The 26,230-nt window shown below is 46.3% G+C and overlaps 1 protein-coding gene across 8 annotated transcripts in view; it reads right to left on the bottom strand.

Annotated features, from left to right (window-relative positions):
* SZT2 (SZT2 subunit of KICSTOR complex) overlaps positions 1–26,230 on the bottom strand; it is a 2,035,845-nt gene that overhangs the window by 1,584,367 nt on the left and 425,248 nt on the right. For all 8 annotated transcript variants that reach the window (XM_069642429.1, XM_069642432.1, XM_069642427.1 and 5 more), the window contains exon 17: positions 17,991–18,069. In XM_069642429.1, coding sequence (XP_069498530.1) covers positions 17,991–18,069 — 79 coding nt within the window. The remainder of the gene's footprint in view (positions 1–17,990; positions 18,070–26,230) is intronic.

A 26,230-nucleotide genomic window follows, 5' to 3' on the forward strand; every position in this document is an offset into this window, starting at 1 on the left:
GGGGCAAATAGGATCATGGGTTTCCTGACCTTTCTCAACCTCATTATCACGTGAGGAGGACAGGGACTGGAGGAAACTCGTACAGGAGTGGAAATTCCTAGTCCACCACGAACGCATCCCCAAGAGCTCCTCTTGGAGGAAATTCCCTTGAGCAAAACTTTCAGTTGACACTGGTAGCACACAGATCCACTTGAGGTGATCCCCAAAGGGTGAAGATCTCTTGAAGGACTTCCTGAGCTAGTTCCCACTCGTGGGAGACTGCTCTGCCTGCTCAGAGCCTCCACCGCCGTGTTCTGCTCTCCGGCTAGGTGAACTGCCGATAGAGAGATTCCATCTTGTACTGCCCAGAACCAGAGCTGCATTGCCCCTCTGCACAATGGTAGTGACCCTACACCACCTTTCTTGTTGAGGTAGTACATGGCCACTGTGTTGTCCGTCATCATTAGGACATTCTTTCCCAGTACAGAGGGCAGAAAGCCATTCAGCGCTAGTCTGATTACCCTCGGCTCCAAAAGGTTGATATGTAGTTTGGACTCCGATGGAGACCAGAAACGGATGATTGTTAGAACGTTGGTGTGGGTTCCCCACCCCGTGAGGCATCCGTCATTACCGTCATCTCCGGCCATGGCTGCCAAAAAGATTCTCCCTTGAAAATATTGTGTTTGCAAGTACAATACAGAAGGTCCTGAACAACTCCGTTTGGAACATGCAGGTGGTCTGACATTCTGCCTGAGAACTGGGACCACAGAGTCCTGAGAGCCCATTGGAGGGATCTCATTCTCAGGCGAGCCTCTGGCACCAGGAAAATGCAGGAAGCCATGAGACCGAGCAATCTCAGAAAATCGAAGGGGATTATCATCAACTCCAGAGATGGCAGCATAACTGCTGTGCTCCTGTGCCTGAACTCTTTTCCTTGATAATATACTCTACAAATTTCTGAAAATGTCAACTCCTACTACTCCAGAGGCTAAAAGACAAAAAGGAGGCAGAAAGGATGATAATGGAGGGAACTCTTTGATATGCTGAGTAAAATGACACTGGATATTGGGGAGATAAAGGCTGCTCTTCTAAAATCGGAGGAAAAATTTACTGCAGTTGTCAAAAGAGTGGATTCTGTTGAGGAACATCTGAATGTAGTAGATGAAAAGACCTTAAAACCGATGGACCAAATCAGAGAACTGAAGGTTGTTAATGAGGAGATTTCCTCGAAATTATCTGAACAAGAACATTTTTCACGGAGGAATAATCTTCGTTTTGGGGGGTTTCCAGAAAATGTGGAAAGAGGCAATGCCATTGACTTTCTGAATAAGAATCTGCCAAAACTGCTGAATCTGGGTGCAGCTATATCATTGGAAATAGAGAGAGCTCATTGATCTCTTGGACCTAAACCAGCCCTGGGGGGGAGAGGCCAAGACATATTATTGTAAAATTCCTGAGGATCCCTGTGAAAGAGTTGGTGTTAAGGAAAGCTGAGAGTTGAAGGATCTTGCCTGGAGTGGCAATAAAATAATGGTGTTTGTGGACTTGAGTAAAGACGTGATGGACAAGAGGAAAGCTTTCATTGGGGCTAAAGTAAAAGCCCGGGAAAAAAATCTAAAGTACTAAATGATTTATCTGGCAATTTTCAAAATAGTGGTGGAAGGTCGTTTACATTCTTTCACGGAGAGCAAGTTGGCAGAAGCTTTTATGACAGATTTGGATTTGGACCCAATGGAAGGATCATCATCAGCTCTGGAGCCTAATTCTAGGATGAAGAAGAAGAAAAAAGGAAGACCTGACTTGCATTAGGTTGTGATCCAGTGTAATTACTTTGTTAAAATAGTTTTTTTATATATATTGTTTTATATATATGTTATTTTGCTGTTTATTTTACATTTGCAAATGGCCGCCGCTTATATTCCGTTGATCACAACGGGATTGGAATGTTTACTTCCTTGAAAATACACCGTGATTGCCTTGAATTTCCGTGTTATAAACTGTAAAGAAAGGCACCTTGTTCACTGGCTACGTTACGTGAGGCGTGACAGAGATGATGCAGCCTTCGTGTTTACTTCCTCCTTTACGCCACGCCTCTTTGCCATGACTATCTGAAACGGCGAACTTGATGGGGGTCACACTGGGCTCCTTCCGTGCGCCTGCACCGTTGTTGGTACCGAACGCGTGCATGAAATGGTTCGTTACCTGCAGGAATGGAGATTCACACTTTTTAATACTTTTGAAATGACCGCTGCTTCGTTTGAACTTGCGGTGTACACATTCCATGACGCCAGCGCTTCTGCAAATGGTCATGCTATGGGTAAGCTTGCTATTGCAGTGATACTGCCTCCGGTCATATTGTGCTTTTCATTCTTGCCCCATGGCTGGTCCTGTAAAGTGTTTCGGCTCCGTTGTTTGTATTCTTTGTGGCCCCGGATCTGACAACCCCACCCACAATTTATATTTGAATGTGTAGACACTTTGTGCCCCTCTTTGGCTTTTCCAAACAACTGGGGATATACATATCACAAACTATCTGGAGGAAAGATATGTCGGTTTGTGCTTCAGCTGCTGTTACAGCGGTCGTTTGATTTGACTCGCTCCTACACATGTACCCAATATGGAACTGACCCAGTCGTTACTTACATCAATGGGTAAGCGCCTTTTCTACATCTTGGTCCAGCCGCTGCAGTGTGTGGGTGTGCACTACATTGTGCTCGCCGGATCTCTGGCATTGGGGCGGCTACAATTACAGTGATATCATGAACAGCTCCAGTACGTTATTACCCAATTGCTGTAGGTCCTTGGTTAATGCAATGTGAGTTATTCAAAGGATGGCACACCCTGAGTGGAACTCGAACAATACTTTAGCCGTGGATGTTGACCTTAACGGCTAGCAGCAACAGGGTTTAGACTTCCTCTGACAGACGAGTTTACGTGATGCAGAAGTTATATACTTGGCCCTTATGCCATTCATTTGTGGATGCCGTACTCCCACTTGCTTCCGTATTGATCTGTCCAGCTTCCAGGAGACGTAATGGGAGAGGTGGTGATAATTGAAGGACCCAGACCTTTCATCTTCATGCTTGTCTACTGCCTCCTCCTAATATACTTTTGACTGTGCTGCAACCTACTATGAGACTGCTGCCTAGAGGCTGCGGCGCATTGGATTGTGGGTGTGGGTTGATGAATGGATGTGGGTCTGGAGATGCTTTTTTAAAGATGTAAACCATAGATTTTTCAGACTATTTGTTGCTCGACAACCTATTCTTGATCCTGTATGTAGTTTGAGGGAAATTGTTCTGGCTACGCATCTCTGTTGATAATTGGGGTGCTGAAGAATACATTATGTCACTTACTGTGCTTGCAGTGATATGCTCACCACTTGCTCATGGGTACACCCTTTTCAATGGAAGGTTTGATTTCTGCGATCCCCTGCTGTCGGGGCGTCCATGTGATTCTCAGTTAGACTGAAGTCAGTGGATGTTATTATACATATATAATTGGGATGGCAATAGGATTACATCTGTATGCTGCAGAAGTTGGAAGATGGTTTTGAATCGAGGTTTGGTTTCAATGGGTCTCCTTTGATTTTATATATGGGGTATGGAATTTAAATCCAAGCCTACTTTGCATATTGAGGTTTGAAGTATTTTAAGTTAGTCAAAGCTGATTCTTTCTGTGATTGACTGAAAGAAGGTAGATATGCTTTCCTGTACTGCATTGTGGGTAATATAATATGGAGAAGGTTGTTTTGACAGACATGGACACGAGCCACTGGTTCCTGCCTTTATTTATACTTGTAATGTGATGTACTGTGCTTAGGTGACGTATGAGGACATGATTTAGGCTAGCATAGAATGTTTCCACTCTCTAAAGGTGGTGCTCAGAGATTTATATTATTATGCTGTGGTACTTCTCAGTATAAATAGGTATGCGATTTAGTAGCATTTGAATATTTAGAATTGTTTGTGATACGTGGAAGGGAAAAATAGATAAGGGACTCGCTAAGATGGGGTGAAAATGCTCTGGTATGTGGTGTTGAGTTATTTGCTAGCTGATAAGTTGGTTAGAGGTGGTTATTCTATATACATGTAGTTTGTTGTGAGTATTTGTCGGGGACTGTTTCTTGAATGCTTGCGCCAGTTGCTTGATGGGTTGTAGATGGTCCTCCATTTTAGCTGGTGGAGAGGTGGAATTCTATATAAACAGAGGTGGGTGGCTTGGAGATTGGAATAGAGGATATGTTGGACATGGGTGTTTGAATGGATTGTGTATAGATATTGAGGTTCAGAATGAATGGGGGTTCTGGGGGCGGTGGGGCTGTTTATGTTCAATTATTGTGATGATTAGATGCTTCCAGATAGTAAGTGATATGAAGGTAGAGGTTGAGATTGGTGTAAACATTGGAATTCAAGTGTGATACAATGGATATTGGCGTGTTGGATTAGTAATGATATGGGAGTTCACATGAATTTGCTTATCATAGGAATAATATTGATTGTTGTACTTCTATTGTTTTGGCGTGGAGTTTCGTTTCTGGTGGGTATAGTTCAGAATGTTGTATTTGATGTATATAATTACGCTTATTTTGAGTCTGGTGTTTATTGGACTGGAAATGTTAAGCAAGACTTCTGCTTTTTGTTTGTTTGTCTATGTGTGTGTCTTTTGTCATTGTGTTACCACTTTCCTCACTTGTTACTTTTCACTTTTCGGACCCTGCTTTTTGAATTTGAGAGATGCTGCATAATTGTGCTGGAACGGAATAGAGAGTTATGGTTGCTTTGACATTTGTTTCATGGAATGTTAAAGGGAGTGGTAATGCTGTGAAAAGACGGAAGGTTTTGGCAAGATTGTGGAGAAATAGAGCTGATGTGATTTTTCTTCAAGAAACTCATTTGGATGAACTGAATGAAAGATATTTGTCCAATTCCAGATACTCTAGGGTAATCTCAAATTGTTATGATTCTAGGTCTAGAGGGGTGAGTATATTGTTTAAGAAAGGCCTTCCAATTAAGGTTGAGAAGACGGTTATGTATGAGGAAGGTAGAATCATATTACTTGACATACTCCACGATGGCAAGAAATTGGCACTGTCTATGCACCATGCTCGCCGGCTGCATCTTTGCTCAGTCAACTAGGTCTCCTGCTGGATGGTATGGAGGGTGATTCGTTGGTGTTAGGAGGAGACTTTAATATTGTGATGAATAGTAAGAAGGACCGGAAGTCGGAATGTAGGTATTATAATGAGAAGATTAGTGAAGTACAAACTTGCAGATATATGGAGGGTACTTCATTCTGATGAGGAGGAATTTTCCTTTTATTCACCTGTTCATGCCTCATACTCGAGAAGAACAAGTTACTTTCTTACCTGGTAATGTTCTTTCGATGGGATGGTCCGACAACGTATTCCATATCTATGACATGTAATCACCACAGCTGTGCTGCTTCGGAAACTTTTTCGGCGTCTGCGTCCTGCGTCGATGACGTCGATGCGCCGCCGTCGAGGACCTCCTCCGACGTCCGACGTCATCCGATGTGATAAGTAGGACGCACGACGCCAGTAGCCTCAGTTGTAGTTTTTTCCCCCAGAACGTGTGACATTAGTCAACTGCCAGTCCGACACAAAGCCTTGCGGAACGTAAGCTGCAATCGCAACAGAAATTCTGCAGCGGGGAAGGCAGGGTGGGAGCGATATGGAATACGTCGTCGGACCATCCCATCGAAAGAACGTTACCAGGTAAGAAAGTAACTTGTTCTTCGAGGGGATTGGGTCCTCCGACGTATTCCATATCTATGACAGACTCCCAAAGCAGTACCAAATCAAGGAGGAGGGAAAGAATTTAGAAACAAAATTTAGAATAGCCAATCAAATAGCAGAGCAAAGGACCGCCTTGCCAAAGGCCAGATCCTGCCCTCTGATGGAATCGAGGGAATAATGCCGTACAAATGTATGTACTGAAGCCCAGGTGGCAGCATCACAGATGTTGCGAATAGGAACACCCCTCTGCAGGGCAGTAGATGCAGCCACGCCCCTGGTAGAATGGGCCCGCAAGCCAGCCGGTGGGTCCTTACCCGCCAAGCGGTAACACTCCGAGATGGCCAAAATAATCCAGCGTGACAAAGTCTGTTTCGTCACAGCTTGCCCCAAGCGCTTACCAGCGTAACCAATAAAGAGTTGATCGTCCACTCTGACCCGGGACATGCGAGAAACATAAAAGCTCAAAGCTCTCCTAGGATCAAGCCTATGGAGCCTCTCCTCTTCCTTACCAGGATGCGGAGGAGGATAGAATGCCGGAAGAACAATCTTCTGGGCCAAATGAAATTCCGTCACTACCTTTGGAAGAAAAGAAGGACGAACTCGAAGGACAACCCTGTCCTTGTGAAATACAGTGAAGGGTGGCTTAACAGAAAGTGCCTGTAACTCACTCACTCTGCGAGCGGAAGTAACCGCAACTAAAAACACAGTTTTCAAAGTCAACAGCCTCAAAGGGCAAGAATGTAAAGGCTCAAACGGAGCACCCATAAGAAACCTAAGAACAAGGTTTAAATCCCAACCGGGCACCAGGAAAGGCGACGGAGGGAACACATTAGTGAGCCCTTTCAGAAACTGTGAAATTAAAGGGATTTTAAAGTAAGAACATTCTTCAGATGAGCGCTTAAAGATGGACAGCGCCGCCAGGTAACCTTTAATGGTACCCACTTGCAAGCCCCTGTGGGCCAAAGAAAGCAAAAAGGACAGAACCATGGGGATGTCACATGCAAAAGGATCCACATTCTGAACTCTGCACCAGTCGCAGAACTTACGCCAACGGCAACGGTACAGAGACTTAGTTGCGGGCCTTCGGGCCGAAAGCAACACCTCCATCACGTCTTCAGGGAGGTCCCAATCCTTATACCTCAACCTTTCAGAAGCCAAGCGTGAAGGTTGAGGGATCCGACCTCTGGATGGAGAACCTGACCCCCCTCCCGTGAGAGCAGATCGTCTCGGTAGGGAAGACGACGTGGAGGGCAGATGGACAAGTCGAGAAGGTCCGGGTACCACGTCCTCCGAGCCCACGCCGGAGCAATGAGGATCATCCGGGAACCGAACTTCCGTAACCTCCGCAGCACTTGCGGGATGACGGGGACTGGAGGAAACGCGTACAGCAGCGGGAATGACCACTCCACCACAAACGCGTCGCCTAAGGCTCCTTTCGGAGGAAATTCCCGCGAGCAAAACCTCTCGCACTTCCGGTTGACACTGGAGGCGAAGAGATCCACTTGAGGGGTCCCCCAAAGGGCGAAGATCTCCAGGAGAATCTCCTGAGCCAACTCCCACTCGTGAGAGATCGCGCTCTGCCTGCTCAGAGCGTCCGCCGTCACGTTTTCGTCTCCGGCCAGATGAACTGCCGAGATCGAAACTTCCTGCCGGATGGCCCAGAACTCGAGCTGCATCGCCTCCCTGCACAGAGGAAGTGACCCTGCCCCCCCCTTTTTGTTGAGGTAGTGCATGGCCACAGTGTTGTCCGTCATGATCAGGACAGCCTTTCCTCGCACAGTCGGCAGAAAAGCCTTCAGGGCTAGCCTGACGGCCCTCAGCTCCAACAGATTGATATGGAGTCTGGACTCCGACGGAGACCAACGACCGCTGACTGTCAGCCCGTTGGCATGAGCTCCCCATCCCGTGAGGGATGCATCCGTCACGATCGTCACCTCCGGCCAGGGTAGCCAAAATGGAGCCCCCTTCATCAAGTTGCCTTCGACGGCCCACCACAGAAGGTCCCGGGCGACCGAGGGCGGCACCTGAACCGGGTCCGACATCCTGCCGGAGGACTGCGACCATTGCGTCTTGAGTGCCCACTGCAAAGATCTCATCCGCAGGCGAGCCTCTGGCACCAGAAGAATGCAGGATGCCATGAGGCCGAGCAACCTCAAGAACTCGAACGCCGGGAGCGTCTGGGCATGCTGAAACTTGTGCACCATCTGCTGAATGTGAAGAGCCCTCACCTGGGGAGGAAAACACTGCCCCAGGGAAGTGTCGAGCACTGCTCCGATGTACTGGAGCCTCTGTGTTGGCGTCAAATGGGACTTCTTTAAATTGAGGGAGAAGCCCAGCCTGTGAAGGGAGTGGCAGGCGACGGACAGATGATCCAGGACTCGCTCGGGAGAGCTCCCCCTGATCAACCAATCGTCCAGGTAGGGGTAGACGTGAATCCCCCCTTGCCTGAGATGCGCTGCCACCACCACCATGAGCTTGGTGAAAACCCTCGGGGCGGAGGTCAAACCGAACGGCAGGACCCGAAACTGAAAGTGCGAGTCGCCAACCGCGAACCTCAGGTACTTCTTGTGCTTGGGATGGATCGGCACATGGAAGTAAGCATCCTTGAGGTCGAGTGACACCAACCAGTCCTGAAGCTGAAGGGCCTGGAGGACTTGAGAGAGAGTAAACATCTTGAACTTGTCCTTCCTGAGGAGTTTGTTCAAACCGCGCAAGTCCATGATGGGTCTCAATCCCCCGTCTTTCTTCGAAATCAAAAAATAAGGGGAATACCATCCCTTGTTCCTCTCCGCTACAGGCACCAGTTCTATGGCGCCTTTCTCCAGCAGGGCTTGAATTTCCTGCGCAAGGAGCGGATCCGGACACTTCAAAGAGAGGTTCCCCGGTGGATTGTCGCGAGGCCTGTGCCGAAAGGGAAGACAGTAGCCGTGGGTTATGATCTCCAGAACCCACACATCTGAAGTAATGGCACGCCACTCTACAAGATGCTGCGCCAGCCTTCCCCCAACCGGCGAACCATGGTACATGGCCTCATGACTGAGTAGGAGCGGCTGCGGCGTTACCTGAGGGCAAAGAGGCAACTGCCCGAGCGGCCTTGGCACCACGGGTACCTTGTCGTCCACCTCTGGTACCCCTGCGTTGGCCCCTTTGACTGCCAGCTCCTCTCGCTTTACCAAAGGACGAGTAATAGCGAAAGGAGCCACCCCTCCACTGCTGTCCCCTAGGACGAAAAGGCGGAGGTTGGCGAACTGCAGCGCCCAACGACTTCGCTGCAGCTTTTGAGGTCTGCAACCTCTCAAGGCTCTCGTCAGCCTTGCTGCCAAAAAGATGTTCACCATCAAAGGGCATGTTGAGGAGCCGGGACTGCACATCAGGAGCAAACCCCGACTTCCGCAACCACGCAAACCTGCGTATCACGGTGCTCGCCGCCATGGACCTACTGACGCATTCAGCTAAGTCCAAACCCGACTGAACGGACTCACACATGGCATCCTTACCATCCTGGACCATAGCAAGGAAACCATCCCGTTCGTCCCCTTCGGGAATATGTACAGCCGCTAACGCAACACAGTTCCACAGAGTGTGCGTGAAACGCGACAAGGCACAAATGGAGTTGGCCGCCTGAAGCGCCATACCACCAGAAGAAAACACCTTCTTCGCCCAGCCATCAAAACGTTTGTCGTCCCTATCAGGAGGGATGGTAGGGTACGACGCCTGCTTTGCCGGGGCCGTGGCCGCCTGCACCACCAAACTTTCCGGACTGGTCAAGTAGCAGGGGTCGCCACTGGCTGGACGGTATTTTCGCGACAAGGATCTGCCCACTGCCGGGAGACTCTCCGGAGCAGTCCAAGCCGCCGCCACCCTACGCTGTAAAGCCATATGGAACGGCAGTACCGGGTCAGTTGGGGGACCAACATCAAGGATGTCCGTCAGATCATCCTGCACAAACTCCCCTGGGGGAGCAGACCATCCCAGATACTCAGACACCCTAGCCATAAGGCGCCGGTATGAGGAATCGGCATGGGAGCCAGGCTCAGGCCGACCAAATTCCACCTCCGGAGAGGTGTCCAGTCCACTGGCATCATGCAGCGACTGCCTCAAATCGTCAAATTGACTATGGCCCGAGACAATGTCATCTGGCACCTGACTAGGAACCAGGCCATCCGAATCCTCATCCGCCTCTGAAATATAATCCAAGTGGTGGAAAGGCACCCGAGAGTGCCTGCTCTTAACCAGAGCCTTCCTAGGGGGAACACCCGAGACACGGGGCACCTCCGACACGAAAGGCGTCGATGGCGTCGAGCGAATCGGCGCCGACGTCGAGAAAACCGGCAACGGCGCCGAGAGGATCGGCGTCGACGTCGAGGAAATCGGCGTCGACGTCAGATGCAGCGCCTCCAGTATCGGCGGCGTCGACACAGCCCTCGAAGCCGGAGCCCCGAGCGTGTCCCTCGACGACCTGACCGTCGACGGCTTCGACGACTTCCTCGGAGCCGGAGCCTCGAGAAAGCCTGTCGACGCCCTCGACGCCTCAGACGTCGATGTCTTCCTCGAAGACATCACAGGTGCACACGGTCTCGATCGCGTCGAGGACCGGGACCTGGAACGGGTACGGCGAGAACGAGCCCCCTTGTCCGAACGGGACCTCTCCCGTGACTCGCGCCGACCACTCTTGCGAGCGGTGGCTCTCGACCTCTCACGGCCGACCCCACTCGGGGGCGCGGACGGTTGAGTACCCTGCGACTCAAGAATCGCCAACATCTTCTTCCCGAAGGAAGCCCATTCCTCCGGCGTCGCACGGCTGGTGGGGTAACCGACGTGCCGGGCAGAGTCCTCTGAAGAGGACCTGGAAGGCGACCGGTGTCGGCGCTTCCGAGAATGCCTCGAAGAGGCTGAGGAGTGGCGAGACCGACTCCTAGAAGAAGACCGACGAGACTTCCGACGATGACGCGGAGAGTCACCCCTCGAATCATCCGTCGAAAGCCCCGCCGACTTCGACTTCCGGGGCTTGGACACCCGACCTACCGACAATTTCTTCTTACGTTCGCGTAAGGCCTTGGACGTGAGCGACAGGCAGTCGACACAGTCATCCGTGTCGTGGGCCTCCCCGAGGCACCAGAGGCAGGCATCGTGCGAGTCAGTCACCGACATCTTGGACCCACACTCCCCGCACTTCTTGAAGCCCGGACGCGGGGTTGAAGACGAAGTGGAAGACATCGTCGAAGGAATATTCACAAACGAACAGGTTCGAAGAACCAGAAAGAACAGAACTCCAATGAGTCGAGGCTAGAACCGAGAAACACGAAGCAACACGTTCGCGGAAAAAACGGAACTGAGGCTACTGGCGTCGTGCGTCCTACTTATCACATCGGATGACGTCGGACGTCGGAGGAGGTCCTCGACGGCGGCGCATCAACGTCATCGACGCAGGACGCAGACGCCGAAAAAGTTTCCGAAGCAGCACAGCTGTGGTGATTACATGTCATAGATATGGAATACGTCGGAGGACCCAATCCCCTCGAATTGATTATTTCTTTATTAGCGATACCTTGTGTTGTCAGACGGTGACCACAAATATACTGGAACGGGGTATCTCTGATCATGCTTTGTTAGATTTGCAGCTGCTTTTGGACACTGTGGGTGACAAAACGAAAAGATGGAGAATGCAAGCTAACACACTAAACGATAGATTTAGTTACAGAGGGCTTAGATGCAGTCACTGGACACTACTTTGAGGAAAATATAGATTTGGTTGGTATTAAGTCTGTTTGGGACTGTTTTAAGGCAGTATTAAGGGGAGAATTGGGGACGACCCATGCAAAGAAGAATAATCAGGAACTAATTAGAAATTTAGAGCCAGGGATCAAAGACTTGCAGAAGGTTTGTGCTAATGATGATTCAGGTCTAAACAAGAAGAAATTGCATAAATCAGAGACAGAATTGACGGCATACATACAAAACTTGGCAAGTAAAGGTTTGTTTTATTCGAAGCAACTGTTTTGGGAACCTGGTGATCGGAATGGCAAATTATTGGCCTTTAAGCTTAGGAGACTGGTGACTGACACCTGTGTTTCTTCTATTCAAACTGATGAGGGCGCTACTTTACATACGAATAGTGACATCTGTGAATATTTCAAGAATTTTTATGAAACACTGTATAGGGAGGACTGTGATCCTACTGTTGATTGTTTAGAAAAGTTTTTTGAGAAGATTTCACTCTCTAAATTAGCTCTGGAGAAGCAGACTTTACTGGACTCTGCAATTGAAGTTGTGGAAGTTAGTGCTGCCATAACACAAATGAAAGATGGGAAATCGCTGGGTCCTGATGGTATAGTCTCGGAATGTTATAAAAAATGTAATGTTCAGTTGGCACCAATTTTGTGTGTACTTTATAATGAATTTATAGCGTCAGGGGTGATGTGTGAATCAATCAAAGAGGCATTGATTGTTGTAATCCCGAAAGCTAATAGAGATCATACTAAGTGTGCAAACTACAGACCTATCTCAATGTTGAATGTAGATCTTAACATTTTCACGAACATTTGGCCCAATAGGTTAAGGTAATGTGTGGGAGATGTGATTGATGGGTCTCAGGGGGGCTTCATTCCAAGGCGGTATGGCTATGATAATATCAGGACTGTGTTAAATGTGGTTGGTGATCGTTTTTGAAGGGACTCGAATGAACTTATTGGTTTTTTTGATGCTGAGAAATCCTTCGATAGGGTTAATTGGAAATTTCTGAAATATACTTTATTGAAAATGGGATTTGGCCCAATTTTTATGAAAATGGTAGAGTGTATTCATAGAGATGTTAAGGCCCAAGTATTAGTTAATGGGGTAATCTCAAAATGGTTTCCGTTACTGAGGGGCACGCGACAAGGCTGTCCGTTATCACCTTTTTTGTTTAATTTGGCACTGGAACCACTTGCTACACATATTAGACAATGCGAGATTATTAAAGGAATTATGGTTGGAAAAGTTGAAGTTAAAGTTTTATTGTATGCTGATGACATGCTTCTTATGCTGTCAAATCCTGAAGTTTGTGGTGATGTAATAAAATCTATGTTTCTGTAAGTGGGTGAACCATCAGGTCATAGAGTGAATTGGGAAAAAACTGAGATCTTTCCATTGTCCAGTCAATGGGATAGTACTGTTTTGCATTCATGGAATTGTAAGTGGTCCCCGGGGGTGTCAAATATCTAGGAATACATATTATTGGGGATTTGAAGAAATTGCGGAAATTTAATTTGGACTTGGTAGCCGCGAATATGTCATTACTGATTAAGAGATGGGAGAGATTGCCATTGAATTTATGGGCGAAGATTAATGCGATCAAAATGGTCCTCTTACCAAAGCTCTTATATGTTCTCCAATCTGTCCCGTTGTTGTATAAAAAACAGTGAAAAACTCTTTTCTTCTTTTTTGTGGGGCCCTGGAAAAAGGCCTCGTGTTCCAAAATACATGTTGATGCAAAAGGTTGAGGATGGGGGATTTGGATTCCCTGATTTAATTAAATATTACAAAGCCTTTTAACTGAAAAAAAGCTCATTATTTTGGAGAACGGAATGCAAATGAACCGATTTGGTTGCGCATGCAAAGGGACATTTGTGCGCCATTTGATCTAGGAAGTATATACAGTATGGATAAGGTTTATTCCGATAGTAGCAACTAGACAGGTGATGGGGGCGTGGTTTCGAGAAAATGGACAGAGTTATGGTTTCAGCTCTGATGCTTCTATATGGTATAATGAAGCGTTGCAGATAGATAATAAACGTCTGCATTGGATAATTGGATAAATGAAGGTGTTCTGAGACTGGCAGACGTGATGGATGGAGACCGGTTGTTGAGTTTTGTGGATTTACAGGATAGATACGGTTTGAGACAGAGTGAGAGGAATAGATACTTGGCTTTAGTTTCTATGATAAATAGGAGAATGGATATGGCTAATGGTTCTATTGGGAAAAAAAACAGATTTGTAAGTTGTCAGGGATACTGTGTGCGTACATATATGCAATTCATGCCTATTGATGAGAAACTCCAATTTGCATGGTCTAGATTGAGAGGAATTTGGTCAGATGATGTTCAGGATGACATTTCTGAAGTAGATTGGAAAAATGTTCTGAAGGTTACTTTGAATTTGGGACCGGATATGGGTTTACGTTTAATTAGACAGAAAGTTGTAGGGAAGTTGTATTGGACACCAGTTAAAATGTTTAAACTGGGATTGAGACCTAATGATTTGTGTTGGTGTTGTGATGTTGATAGGGGCCTTTATTGCATTTATTGTGGGATTGCCCGAGAGTACGGGAGTTTTGGAAGGAGGTAATTGATAGGATTGATTAGATTTTTGGTATTGTTTTGCAGAGATCAGCGATAAATATAATTTTGCTTTCCCGTAAGGATACGTGTGGAAGAGCTAGGAGACATTCTTGCTGGGTTGATAGGGCCATAATGTTAGCGATTAAGTTGATACTCAGAATCTGGAAAACGAGAAAAAAGCCTAATGTGGATGATTGGTTGGCGGAGTTGCATATATTGGCACAATATGATAAGGTTTCTTTTCGTAATAAGGATAAGGAGGAGGATTATATGAAACTATGGGGTCCGTTTATGGCTCTTTATGATTAATGCGAAGAATGGATTGCTTTGATGGCAATGGTATTTATAGTACGGTTGGTGGGGTTCCTTTTTATTTTTTATTTATTTATTCTCTTTCTTCTCCTCTCTTCTTTACATTTGTGGTGTCCTTTGTGTTGTCTTTTGTATATTCATGTTAATTTGTTGAATTTGTCTCACTAGGATTGGTCATTTATTGGTAGGAACTATTTCAGATGCTTATATTATTTTGTAAATTTGTTCTCTCTGATTAATGTGAGACATTGTTACTTTTACTGATGTTATTTGTGTTATGTGTGAAAAATTAATAAATTTAAAAAAAAAAAAGGAAAATCGAAGGCTAGAAGATGCTGGGCACTCTGGAATTTGGTAACCATCTGCACAATGTGTTCAGCTCTCACCTCGGGTGGCGAGGCTTTCCCTGAGGTAGTATCCCGGATTTCCCCAATAAATTGGAGTCTTTGGCATGGTATCAAGTGAGACTTCTTGTAATTTAGGGAGAAGCTCAGTTTGTGAAGAGAGTGGCAGGTCACGCTGAGATTGTTCAGGTGAATGAGCCCTGATCAGCCAATCATCTAGGTAGGGTTAGACGTGAATCCTCCACTCTCCTGAGACTCGTTGCTAACACCGCCATCAATTTGGTGAAAACCTTCGGACCGGAAGTCAGCCCGAATGGCAGAACTCGGAACTGATAATGAGAACCACCAATCGCAAACCTCAGGTACTTTCTATGATTGAGATGGAAAGGCCCAAGAAAGTAAGCGTCCTGTAGGTCCAATGATACTATCCAGCCTTGGAGTTGAAGAGCGTGAAGGATCTGATAAATTGTAACCATCTTGAACTTGTCCTTCCTGAGGAACTTGTTCAAGTTTCTTAAGTCCAAGATGGGTCTCAATCCCGCTTCCTTTTTGGGAATCAGAAAGTATGGGGAATACAAACTTGGTTCTTTCCACTTCAGGTACATGTTCTATTGCACCTTTCTCTAGCAGGGTCAAAATGTCCTCAACAAGGAGCAGATCTGAAATTTTGAAAGAGTTGTTCCTGGTGGATGATCCTGAGGACTTTTTTGCAAAGTAAGGCAGTAACCTTGGGCCACAGTTTCCAGTACCCAAGCATCTGAAGTAATGCCCCGTGATTGGTTCAGATGCGCGCAAATCTGCCTCCCACCAGGGTCTTGTGAGTAAAGGCCTCAGAGTGGTTTAGAGGCAGCTGAAGCAGCGGCTTAAGGTATGGCTGCCGCTGCTTGCGCTACCTTACCACCCCTCTTTCGTCCACCACAAAGGAATATTCGCTGACTTCTTTGACCTGCTTGTCCTTTTCATCTTCCAAATGAGGAGTAGAATCGAAAGTACGTACCCCTCCAGGAAGATGAGCGTGCATAGGAGCCTTGTTTACAAGTCACTTAGACTATTGGAATGCCCCAGCCACAATCATTGTCACATGTTGCACTATGCTTCCACATACCCTCTTACCCACCCGAGAACACAGTTCCAATTCTTGTTTCAGTACACTTCTACCACTGGATATTCAGCAGGCCGTTCGAGGGATTATTGGCTCCAACTATCATCGCAAGAAATGGATGTAGAGGTTGTCTTCTTAACCAAAATCCAAGCTGGAGGCACGACCAAGCCCAGCTATTAAAACAACCAGTAGTTGTCCAATCGGGGACAATTACTGGTTTCCATTTGCCCCACAGCTAGACTCTATGGCACCAAGGATGTCGAGTGGGACTAGACAGTCCCACACCCTCACTGGACTGGACTGGACTGGACTGGACCACACCCCCACCCCCACCCACACACACACACACACACATCCCCCACCCCACCCCACCCCACCCCCCACCCCACCCCACCCCCCACCCCACCCCACCCCCCCACCCCCACCCCACCCCCCACCCCACCCCCCACCCCACCCCACCCCACCCCAGCTGCTTGCCCGGGGAAGTATGTCCTTATGAGGAATTTCCTGACCAGGCAAGGCAGGAAGAAGGGCAAACTGCAATATAGCCAAAGAAGCCAGAGAGAATCTCGTGGCACAGCCATTTTAGAGCACTCAATGCATTTAGTAGCCATATGCTGTAAACACAAATTGGGACACTAAAAATAATGCAAAAATGGTAATATTTGCTGCCACCAGATTGTCTTTAGGCACCAAATATCCCACAAATAAAATGCTAGGGTGATCCAAAAGTATCTCACTCAACTGCAATGTAAGGTGCTATGTGCAATGTCAAAAAGTACAAGAATTGAAAAGGGACACTGGTTCCCAGTACTGATAGTCGGAATGACTGACCAGTTTCCCCACAACAGAATGAGCAAAACGCAAGGGAAGTGAAGCTGAAGGACTCATTTCCCTTCAAAAAGTCAGAACAAGTTTAAAAACAGAGCAAAAAGATTGGGGGTCTATACGAACAATGAAGGAAATGTTGCAAAAATAGAATTATTTTCCAACAGTGTGATAACATTTCCTGAGGAGTTTTAGCTGCTGATTGTGCAAACTAAAGGCCTAAAAAATAAATGTATTTTTATATTCTTTGCTGAATTACTGGTGATGCTCTGTGTGGACTCGTAACCCTACACCACGCTCACACCCTTCCTGCTGTGCTACTGATCTTGATTGGTTTTGGCCAACCTCTCAGTGTCTTCCATGTTCACCATAATAGTGTGGCCTCCCAAAATCCTTGCTAATTTTGGAAATCCATCTTTAACTGTTACCCGCGGCACCCGGCAGATACACACACTCCTCACCCAAAAATCGAGCAACCTCAATTACTTTTGTTTGGTGAGTTACTTACATTGTAGTTGTGTTTGACTCTGATGCAAGCAAAATCTATTGCACCATTTGGAAACATAGGGGTTGATTTTGGGTGAGGAGGTTTGTGTACGTCATTATAGACTATATCTGGGATGCCTTGCCACCCACACTAATAATCAATCAACCTTAGACAGAAAACTGCTCACAAAATGGATGGCAATGGCATGAAGCGGTGCCCCAAATAAGGTGGGGTGCTTGCCTTTTCATCTTTGGGGGCCTGATCGGAATCTCCAAAACGCACTGCAACCCTGTAATGATTATTCAACCCTCAGCTAATGCTATACCATACGGACAGCCACACCAAGGAGGCAGCTGGCTCCACAGTTCTTTGACGATGTTAGAGCTTGGAGTGGTGAGGATCCCCTTATACTCGGAGGTTGCTGCTCCCAGACACCAGCGTCCATGCTTTAAATCATGCAGCATACCCCTACAAACATGAATGTTCTAATGCAAAGAGCTAGGAAAACAGACCTCTAAGTGTCTGACCTACTTGTTCAAGCGTTACATTTATCCCCATGTCAATGTGGTAATAAAAAAAAGTTATTTCAATTTCGAATGCTACATCAATTGTTACCATTTATTTCCGTTATCCAAGCACCCGAATCATACAGAAGTAAACAGCAAACATTGTAAAATGGTGTCAATTTTACCTTTTTGATAGTGTCTTGAAAGCCACAACACTTTTAGTAAAATGAATGCAAATTATTAGAGTATATTATTCAATTACAGAATGTACTGCTATGCATTGAATGCATGTGAAAAGAGAAAACTGGGATAGATTTGCTAAAAATGAGTGGTATCAAGAGAAACAAAAAATTACCTGAACAGGAAGTTCCAACACCATACTGACGACTCCTTCGCCGCTGGAGGCGAAGCGGAATCCCTCAGATAGGCGAATTCTGCAGAACATACAAAACAATGTCAATCTAGTAGGATCCGAAACTCAAATCACACATATGTAAACCGTTTATACAGTATTTCAACAAAGCACACCACTACTTCAAGGCACCAGAAGCAAAACATTACTTAAAATATGCACTCATAACAACCAGCAAGCTTACAAGGATGCAAGAGCAACCATAGAACTGAAGGCCAGAGTAGGAGGATCTAAATTAATAGGTCAACCTTCCAGAACAAAAGAAAGTAACATCATTCACTAACAGCAAAGGTGCAAGAATGGGAACCGTCTGCATAAACAACCCACTAAAGAATAAGAGCAGGAACCACAAGCACAAACAAACAAAATGAAAGCGGGAAGCACCAGTACAAACAGCCAACCAAGAAAGATGAGCAGGAAATGCCTGCAGAATACGTCTGCAACAAGAACGAATGAGAGCACGAATCGGCACAGTCAACTAAGGAACGAGAGTGGGAAACACCAACATGAAGAAAGAAATGACCAAAGTAGAAGTAAACACTAACAAAGATAATCAAGCACATCATTCAAACACACAACGAGCTAATGAAACACCAGCACAAGCATACTACCCCTCAAGTGAGGAGAAACAAATAGAAAATCAACGGCAGGAGTGAGAGACCAGGTACTACTACTAAACTACTAGCAACAAGGAAAAAAGTAACCTGAACATGAAAGCAGGAAACATCACCACAAACGTGCAAGAATCAAGAGCAGGAACCACAGACACAAGCAGTGGTCTGGACTCCTATGATTTCTTTTCATGTAATCTTATGGTAGATAGGGAGATTTACCCTTCATTGACAATTCTGGGGTCTAGAAATAAGGTGTATTTTAGCTTAGGGAATGTATCTTTACTCCAAATCATGTGGGCTCTTAAAGAGGTAGTCAAGACAACTCTTCTGGTCAAGGATGGCTGAGGGCACAGTAAACACTTGACTAGCACCCAATTGTCACAGATGGCTCAAACAATACTTCTATTCCCATCAAAGGGTTTTTATTGATTTATTTTGTAGGATGCTAGAGCCGTCCCTTCCTCTCTCATCTAAAAGTAACGCTTTCCACCCGAACCCAGGAATCCATAGTCTAGAATTAATATTTACAAACTATTAACCCCTACTGTCAATTTTCTATTCTAGATGGTTGGGAATCCCTGAAGGATATGGCCTTTGTATTCATGTTCCCTCAGGGGCTTTCTGAACTCGCCCTACACTACCGCAATTAATGCAAATGAAAAGTGTTAAAGAAATGATATGTCAGGATATTCAAGCCGCTGGCTTCCCTTCCCCACGTTTTCAGCATGGACAAGGCGGCACACTGGAGCTTAGCACAGTTTCTGGCTTCTCTAAGAACGAGGGTGCAGTTCAAAATTTCAACATTATGCCCTTCTGTGTTAAAGTCTCGTTGCCATTCCAAGTCTTTTTTTCCAGAGGGCCTGAAGTGGTGTCCAGACATTTGGTCGACCGAAAACTGGTCGAAAGACATTTGGTCGACGCAATTTCATCGAAAACCAAATGGTCGGATTTTTGTTCAATTATATATTTATTTTTTGGGTTTTCGTTTTTGAAAAAAAAAGGGTTTTTTAGAAGAAAAAAAAAGGGGGATGGTGGGGTCCCCCCCCCCAAAAAAAAAGTGTGAAAATAAAAAAATAATAATTCGACCATTTGGTTTTCGACCAAATTGGTTCGACCATTTGTCTGGTCGACCAATTTTTTTCCATCAAATGTCTGGTAACTGCCTGAAGTAACACGACAAACATCAAAGTTCATTTTTCCTCAGGATTTCACATGTAAAAATTCTCACAACATTCACAGTTTGGTCTGCCTCGTTCGGGCTCAGACCCTGGATCACCCTCCTTCGGGCTAAAACCCCCTTTTTCACAATGTTCACAATTGGGTCTCCCTCATTCGCGCTCGAACTGTGGATTGTATGAAACGTGTAATCACACGCATTTCATACAATGTTCGCTCCAGCGCTTGCCATATAACGTTGACACTTGGCTTCAACAAAGACCGGTCTTGTATCGGTCTCCCCAGCTCACCGGCTGTGTTGATTTCACTGACGCTGCTTTGTTGTTGGAGCCAAGGACAGTGCCACGGTAGCTGGCGATTTTCCCCGCCTTGATTATCAACACGAGAGGGTTTGGGGTACCTCAGACACACTATGCAGGATTCCTCAGCCTGGTTTCCTGGTCTTACACTTTCTAATTTCAAGGATTCGTAAAAGTAATGGTTCCATGTCGAAAAGGTCAAGGAACTTCCATCCTTGTGATCCCCTTCTGTTTCGCCGTCTATTTCTCATCTTGTTAAACTGCCATCTTGGAACTGCTGATTCCTCGTGTGCTTTGTCTCGCTCAAAGTGTGCTCTTGTGCTCTGATCTGTGGTGATCCTCCCGCACTGGTCCAACCACAGGAACTGGATCCAAAAGCGATGGCCGTGTCCTGGCCAACTAGATGACAGATCCCCGGGGACTAGTAGATGAGACACCTTCTGGTTTCTCACAAGGGTCACTATGTTGCAATGATGGCACCACAAAGAGAATGTCTGTGTTTGTGTTACATGCCCGCAGTGTGGCTACCCCAAAGGTAGGTGTTGTCCAGGGGAGACCTCCTTGCCCCAGTATTAGTCCCTGTGGCCCAGCCCATCGAGGCAGGGGAGTGCTGCATGGTTCCTGAGAACAGGCTCTCTGGGTCCTCCTATGCTGGCTGTATCGGGGCTGGGGAAAGCCGCGTAGGTTCTACTGTTCTTCCTTTTCTGAACCTCTCTTCTCTGGTTGACTGTCGATGCTGAAGCGATGAGTGGGGTATTGATGGATCGCTGTTCTGTGGGTAGTCTATCTTGCTGCTGCTTCTCAGGTGAACTTGGAATAGAGAGAAAAGACTTGGCCAGCACTTTCTTCAGAAGGTAGGTGGTGAAGTAAGTTGGTATTACATATGTAAAGGCAGGCACTTGGGTGTTTGGGGGGGGAACAGGAAATGGGGCCTTATCAACTGCAACCCTTCCACTTTGCGGTAGGACTGGCCCTGGCTGCCACACTGGTAGGCTAATTTCTGTAACGCGCCACTCACCCATAGGCCTCAGGCCGCCCACATACGCAAGACAGGATGTAATGACACAAAGAGATAGCAGTCAAAGAAAGTAAGCAGTGGGATATTTAAATTTAGTCATGGTTCAGGTTAAACAAGAGTGACTTAATCTGTTTCTTGATGTCCTTGAGGGAAATGGCCAGTCTTAAGTCCAGAGGGAGCTTATTCCAAGCTAAGGGGGCTCGAACATCAAAACTAGTTACGTAGTGTTCCAATCTCGTGGCAAGATCAGGTTACTGGCCTTGCCATACAAAAATTACAAATACAGAGAAATAAGAATACTGTTCAATTTATAAGTTTCACTAGTCGGGAATGGTAGTAATTTAGTAGGCTATAGATAATGAGAAACTACAGACAAGCTAGCAAAGATTTGTCAGTACAGCAAGTGGTCAACAAAGGACCCCTCAAAACGTAAAAGCAACTGAAGACGGAAAAAGCACACTCAGGCACAACTTAATCTACTCTGAAAAGAGTATTAGGAGTGGACAGCTGTTGAGGTGGATTTGAAAATTCACCCCGAGTGGATGATTTTGGGAGGACACCCAGTTATGGTGAACAGGTAAGACGGAGAAGATCGGCAAGGATTCGTCTTAGGAAGAGTGCGAGTGTGGTCTAGGACTTCAATTAGTCCATACAGAGCAACACCAATCGTTCTAGTTAGACAGACAAGTATAAAAATATATAATATAGTTTATTAGGCCTTTAGAATACACACTACGCAGGTAAAAATTACACCAACACTATAAAAGATATATACAGTCACCTTTAAGAAAAATAAATTCAATGGCCAATGAAACACAGGTAAGTACTGTGAGAAACCTGAAGGTACTCTCACAACCATTCCCCAGGGATCTTCGATTCAGGTGGGAAGGGAAGGGCCATTGCTTTTGGATCCTAACCCTTTGGGCGGACAAGTGAGGGAGGATCACCTGGGTAGAGGGGCTTAGGGGCTGGGGAGAAATTACCCCAACGTGAGACATGGTATCCCCCCTTTCCTAAAACAGACCTAACCTACCCATCCTCATTCTTTCTGGGTTGTATAAATTCCCAACCCATATTTCCTCATTCACCCCTACCTGGTAGTGAGACGAAGAGGGGACTAGGAGTAATACACACATCCTATGATGAGTGGTATGCAGGCATCCCTACTGTAGGTCAGGCATGCCTCAGTAATTGGGTTTGTTATGGTCAGGCAATACCAGCCAACAATAACACACCCGAGGTCCCTTAACAAGACTCAGGTCTATAAAAGGGAGAGCCCAAATCAACGTGAGGAGAGAGCTGCCTTGGTGGAACGAGACTAGGAGGTCGGGAGACTGGCAATGATCCCGGAGCACGTGCAAGACCCGGAGCGAGCGAGTCGCGTGGTGGTTGCAGGACCGGGAATCTGTAAAACTGAAGGACAGCTGGAGGTGCCGAACAACTGAAAAACAGAACAGCTGCAAGCCGCAGCCGTTTCGATCAATGACGTGTGCTGAGAAGTGCCCGGCGAGGAAGCGGAGTCAAGGCGGTCTGCATCCCGTCTGGAATAAGAAGGTGGGCAGGAGCAGCAGGGACTGTTACGGTGGAGACGCAGAAAGCTGGTGAGGATCAGATGGCACGGAAGCACTGGAGTGCTCCCTGGGAACCACAGGCAAGTAGCAGTTCACGAAACTGAGCAAACATGAGCAATATTGTACTGCTTAAATGAAATTACAGCAATATCGAATAATGAAATGAACAAGTAGTCTTGTTTGAATGAAAATATACAATATTGAATGCGTAATGGAAAGAACTGTTTCAATTAAAACCAAAGCATATGAAATACTGAATGAACATTGAAAAATAAACTGAAACAAGGAATGTCAGACTAGGTGAAGGCAGCACTGTGAACAGAACAAAAGCAATATAGTTTGATAAACAACTGCGGAGAAGACTTGTACGTTTCTGGAAAAAGCAAACAACTGATGTACAACAGTGTTGCAACAATTAAAGAGAATATAAGTGTGAAATCTCAGAAGCCTGAAGCAGAAGAGGCTGTGAAGGAGGGCCAAGGGGGAACCTATGGTTGCGGGGCCTGTGATGGCTGGATAGTGTGGTCTGGCAACTGTGCCTATACCTGGGAGTTCCCCACAGTGAAGTTCACAGACATTGCAAATCGAGTCAAAGTGAAGCACAAGGTTCCTGGCTGCGTGACCTATACTGGGTGGCCGTGTGGTCCTACAACCTCGCCTAGACCAGGAAGCCCTAAATGGTGACATGCAAGAGACTTTGTGAAGGAACTACAGAGAAGTGGTAACTGAATGCTAAAGCAAACTCGCAGACAGGTCAAGTGGGCCTATTATTTTCATACAAGGACCATTAAGCAAATGCAAGTCATGAGTACTACAGTGCAATTTTGGGGAAGGGTATCCTGAGAACTTCAAGAACTGAGAAACGCTGTCTTGGGGAAGGGAACCTCAAGACCTGCTTTTGTGTGAACTGTGCTAGATTGAAATTGGGGAATGGATCGACCAGGCTTGGCAGAACATTATTAATGCAAGCAGCTATTGGAACTCTATTGAACTTGTGAAAGAACTTACGCTGACAACAGCTGAGACTTTACTTTTGAACACTATTCTGTTGGCCAAGAAGAACCCCACACCATCTTTATTTCTCGTTGTGAGGGCAAGCATAGGTTTTGACACAGACATGTGATTTAGATTTACAGACACCGACTTCCCTTAGTTTTCTTTAGGAAGGGATATTGCCGCCACAGTTATAGGGCAAGTTAGGCGTTACACCATCCTGACCCTTAATAAAGATTTTGATATTGAATTGTACAACTGTTGTCCGTTATCTCTCGATACCGTGCCTGTCTCCGATAACCCAGTTGCTTTAGAAATAGAAAAGACACTCCGGATAATCATCTAACAGCTATCCCATAAAGTCCAACCCTAAGACAGTTTGGGGCCTTGTGCTCAAAAGTCACCAGTTCCAAAGCAGATACTTCACAGGTAGGTTTATTAAGAGATTGGTAATGGCAGTTGTTATGATTAATAAGAGTCAAAAAGTAACATAACATTTAGGTAAGTAGATTCACTCAATCCCAAATCCTTAGGATAGTCCTAGGCAGAGATCGTTGTGCAGGCCACCACCGACCAAAATCAGAAAAGAGTGAATTAGGACATGACTTTACGTCCATGAAACCCTATGGAGGACTGGGAACAGAATCAAGTAGGTTAACTTACCCCCTGACTCTGCTTTCTCCAGAGTCAGGGATCTGATGCTTCAGAATCTGGTGGGTACACAATCTTTTGTATTGGTCCCGTCGAGCAAGGCCCAGGGGTCGTGGGTGCAGAGGGCACTTTCGGATGCAGGATTTCATTTCGGTTGGTCGCTGTACTTAGAATTATGCACCAGACAGCTTCCATCAGAATACCTAAATGAGGAAAGATGAAGACATCTGCACGGCAGACCATCTCCAGGGATCAAAGGAGTGTTCCAATGGGGTCACAACGGTCAGGTGACGACAGACAATCTTCAACAGATGAACAAAGAAGGCGGCCCAGCACAGGTTCGTTCGTTTTACGTTAAAGGTTCTTATACCGGTCACTGTTGCTACCTGCGTGGTCCGTTGGTGCTCTGGTGGATCTGCAATGCAAGGGGGGGGGGGGGAGGCGGCAGATATGCTAGTAGGATTGAGTGGGGAAAAAAGAGCAAGAGAGCTGTCATGTGCTGATGGCAGCTTTAGTTCGGATACACTGTTCAAGGAGCGCATTTTTCGGTTGATGGCTGCCATGTGGCTTTGGGCAAGATTATGTGTGGTTTGTTTCATTTTTGTGGTGTTGTGAAGTATGTGCGGTTTGTGGTACTGTAGAGATATGGTTGTGTTTAGTTCAGAGTTTGAGGTGTATACTGAAGGGTGAGTTTTTAGTACTGTTAGTGGTGGTACATTTCCTACCCCTGTTGTTCTGACTAAATGTGATCCGTATCCCTTGCCCTGCCGTTCATTCTAGAGTGTAGTAATTACCACCCCCACAAGTTACTCAAGGGGCTGCCTGGTTTCTGCGTACAACCCTATTTCTTTATGTGTGACAGGTTTCAGACGCTCAGTTGTCCGATTAGTTGGGACACATTTGCCTCCCCTGTTTCCACCTTAGGCCCTCTACCAGGATGGGTACATTTCAGGTCTCAAAAACACCTTTCTCAGTTAGACGCCTCTCTTCTACCCCGACTTCCACTCCAGTCCAGCCTACTCCCCACTCTTTGTTGCGTGTTCATTTTATGGTGCAAGGAAGTTGTTCAGCTGTTTTCATCCCGTTTGGGGCTGAAGAGCCAGGTTTTTTAATTTTTTTTTTAAGTTTTCTGATTTTTAGATGAGTTCTTTCTCTGGGGAGAGAGTTACAAAGTTTTACGACTATGCAGGAGAATGCTGATCCACCACATTTTTTTCTTGTATATGGTTTAGGTTCTAAGTAAATGTCATTCCTGGATCTTAGTGTTCGATTTGGCCTGTAGACAGTGATTTTCCTTTGTATGAATTCTGCACCTTGCTCGTGGATTGCTCTGTGTGTTATGCACATTCTTTGGAAATGCAGGAGCAGGCATCTTGTTAACCAAATTCCAAGGATGCACGGTGAACAGCGACTGCAGCAGTGAGGTAGTCCAGGACAGAGCTTGTCAGTCCACCGGTTGGATTCAGAGACACTTACAAATGCTTGGAGGGCCCGGATCCTCGAGCACAGGTTAAGACTCGTTCCCACTGGTCCAGGGGTCGAAGCACAGACGAGGACTTTCTTGAGATCAGGACAGAGGTGCAGGGCTTCACCGGAATAGCACTGGAGACTATGCTGGTCACCTTCATGGGTCGTCCGCAGACTGCACTTCTTCGCAGAGATCTCGGCTCCAACAATGATCTGTCAAACAGCCGCAGGAGGCCTCATTTTATCCAAGATTTTGGCAGGGAGCATGCCATGCCCACCAATGGTAAGGATCTGCACCATTCCAACATGCAGTGGCTATTTGATTATGGATAGCCACTGGCCACAACATCTGCACAGCAACAGCCATTCAGGCCACAGGGATGTGGGTTGGGAC

Source organism: Ambystoma mexicanum, chromosome 1q (assembly GCF_040938575.1).
Source record: "Ambystoma mexicanum isolate Mex_15411 chromosome 1q, UKY_AmexF1_1, whole genome shotgun sequence".
NCBI classification, from domain to species: Eukaryota; Metazoa; Chordata; class Amphibia; order Caudata; family Ambystomatidae; genus Ambystoma; species Ambystoma mexicanum.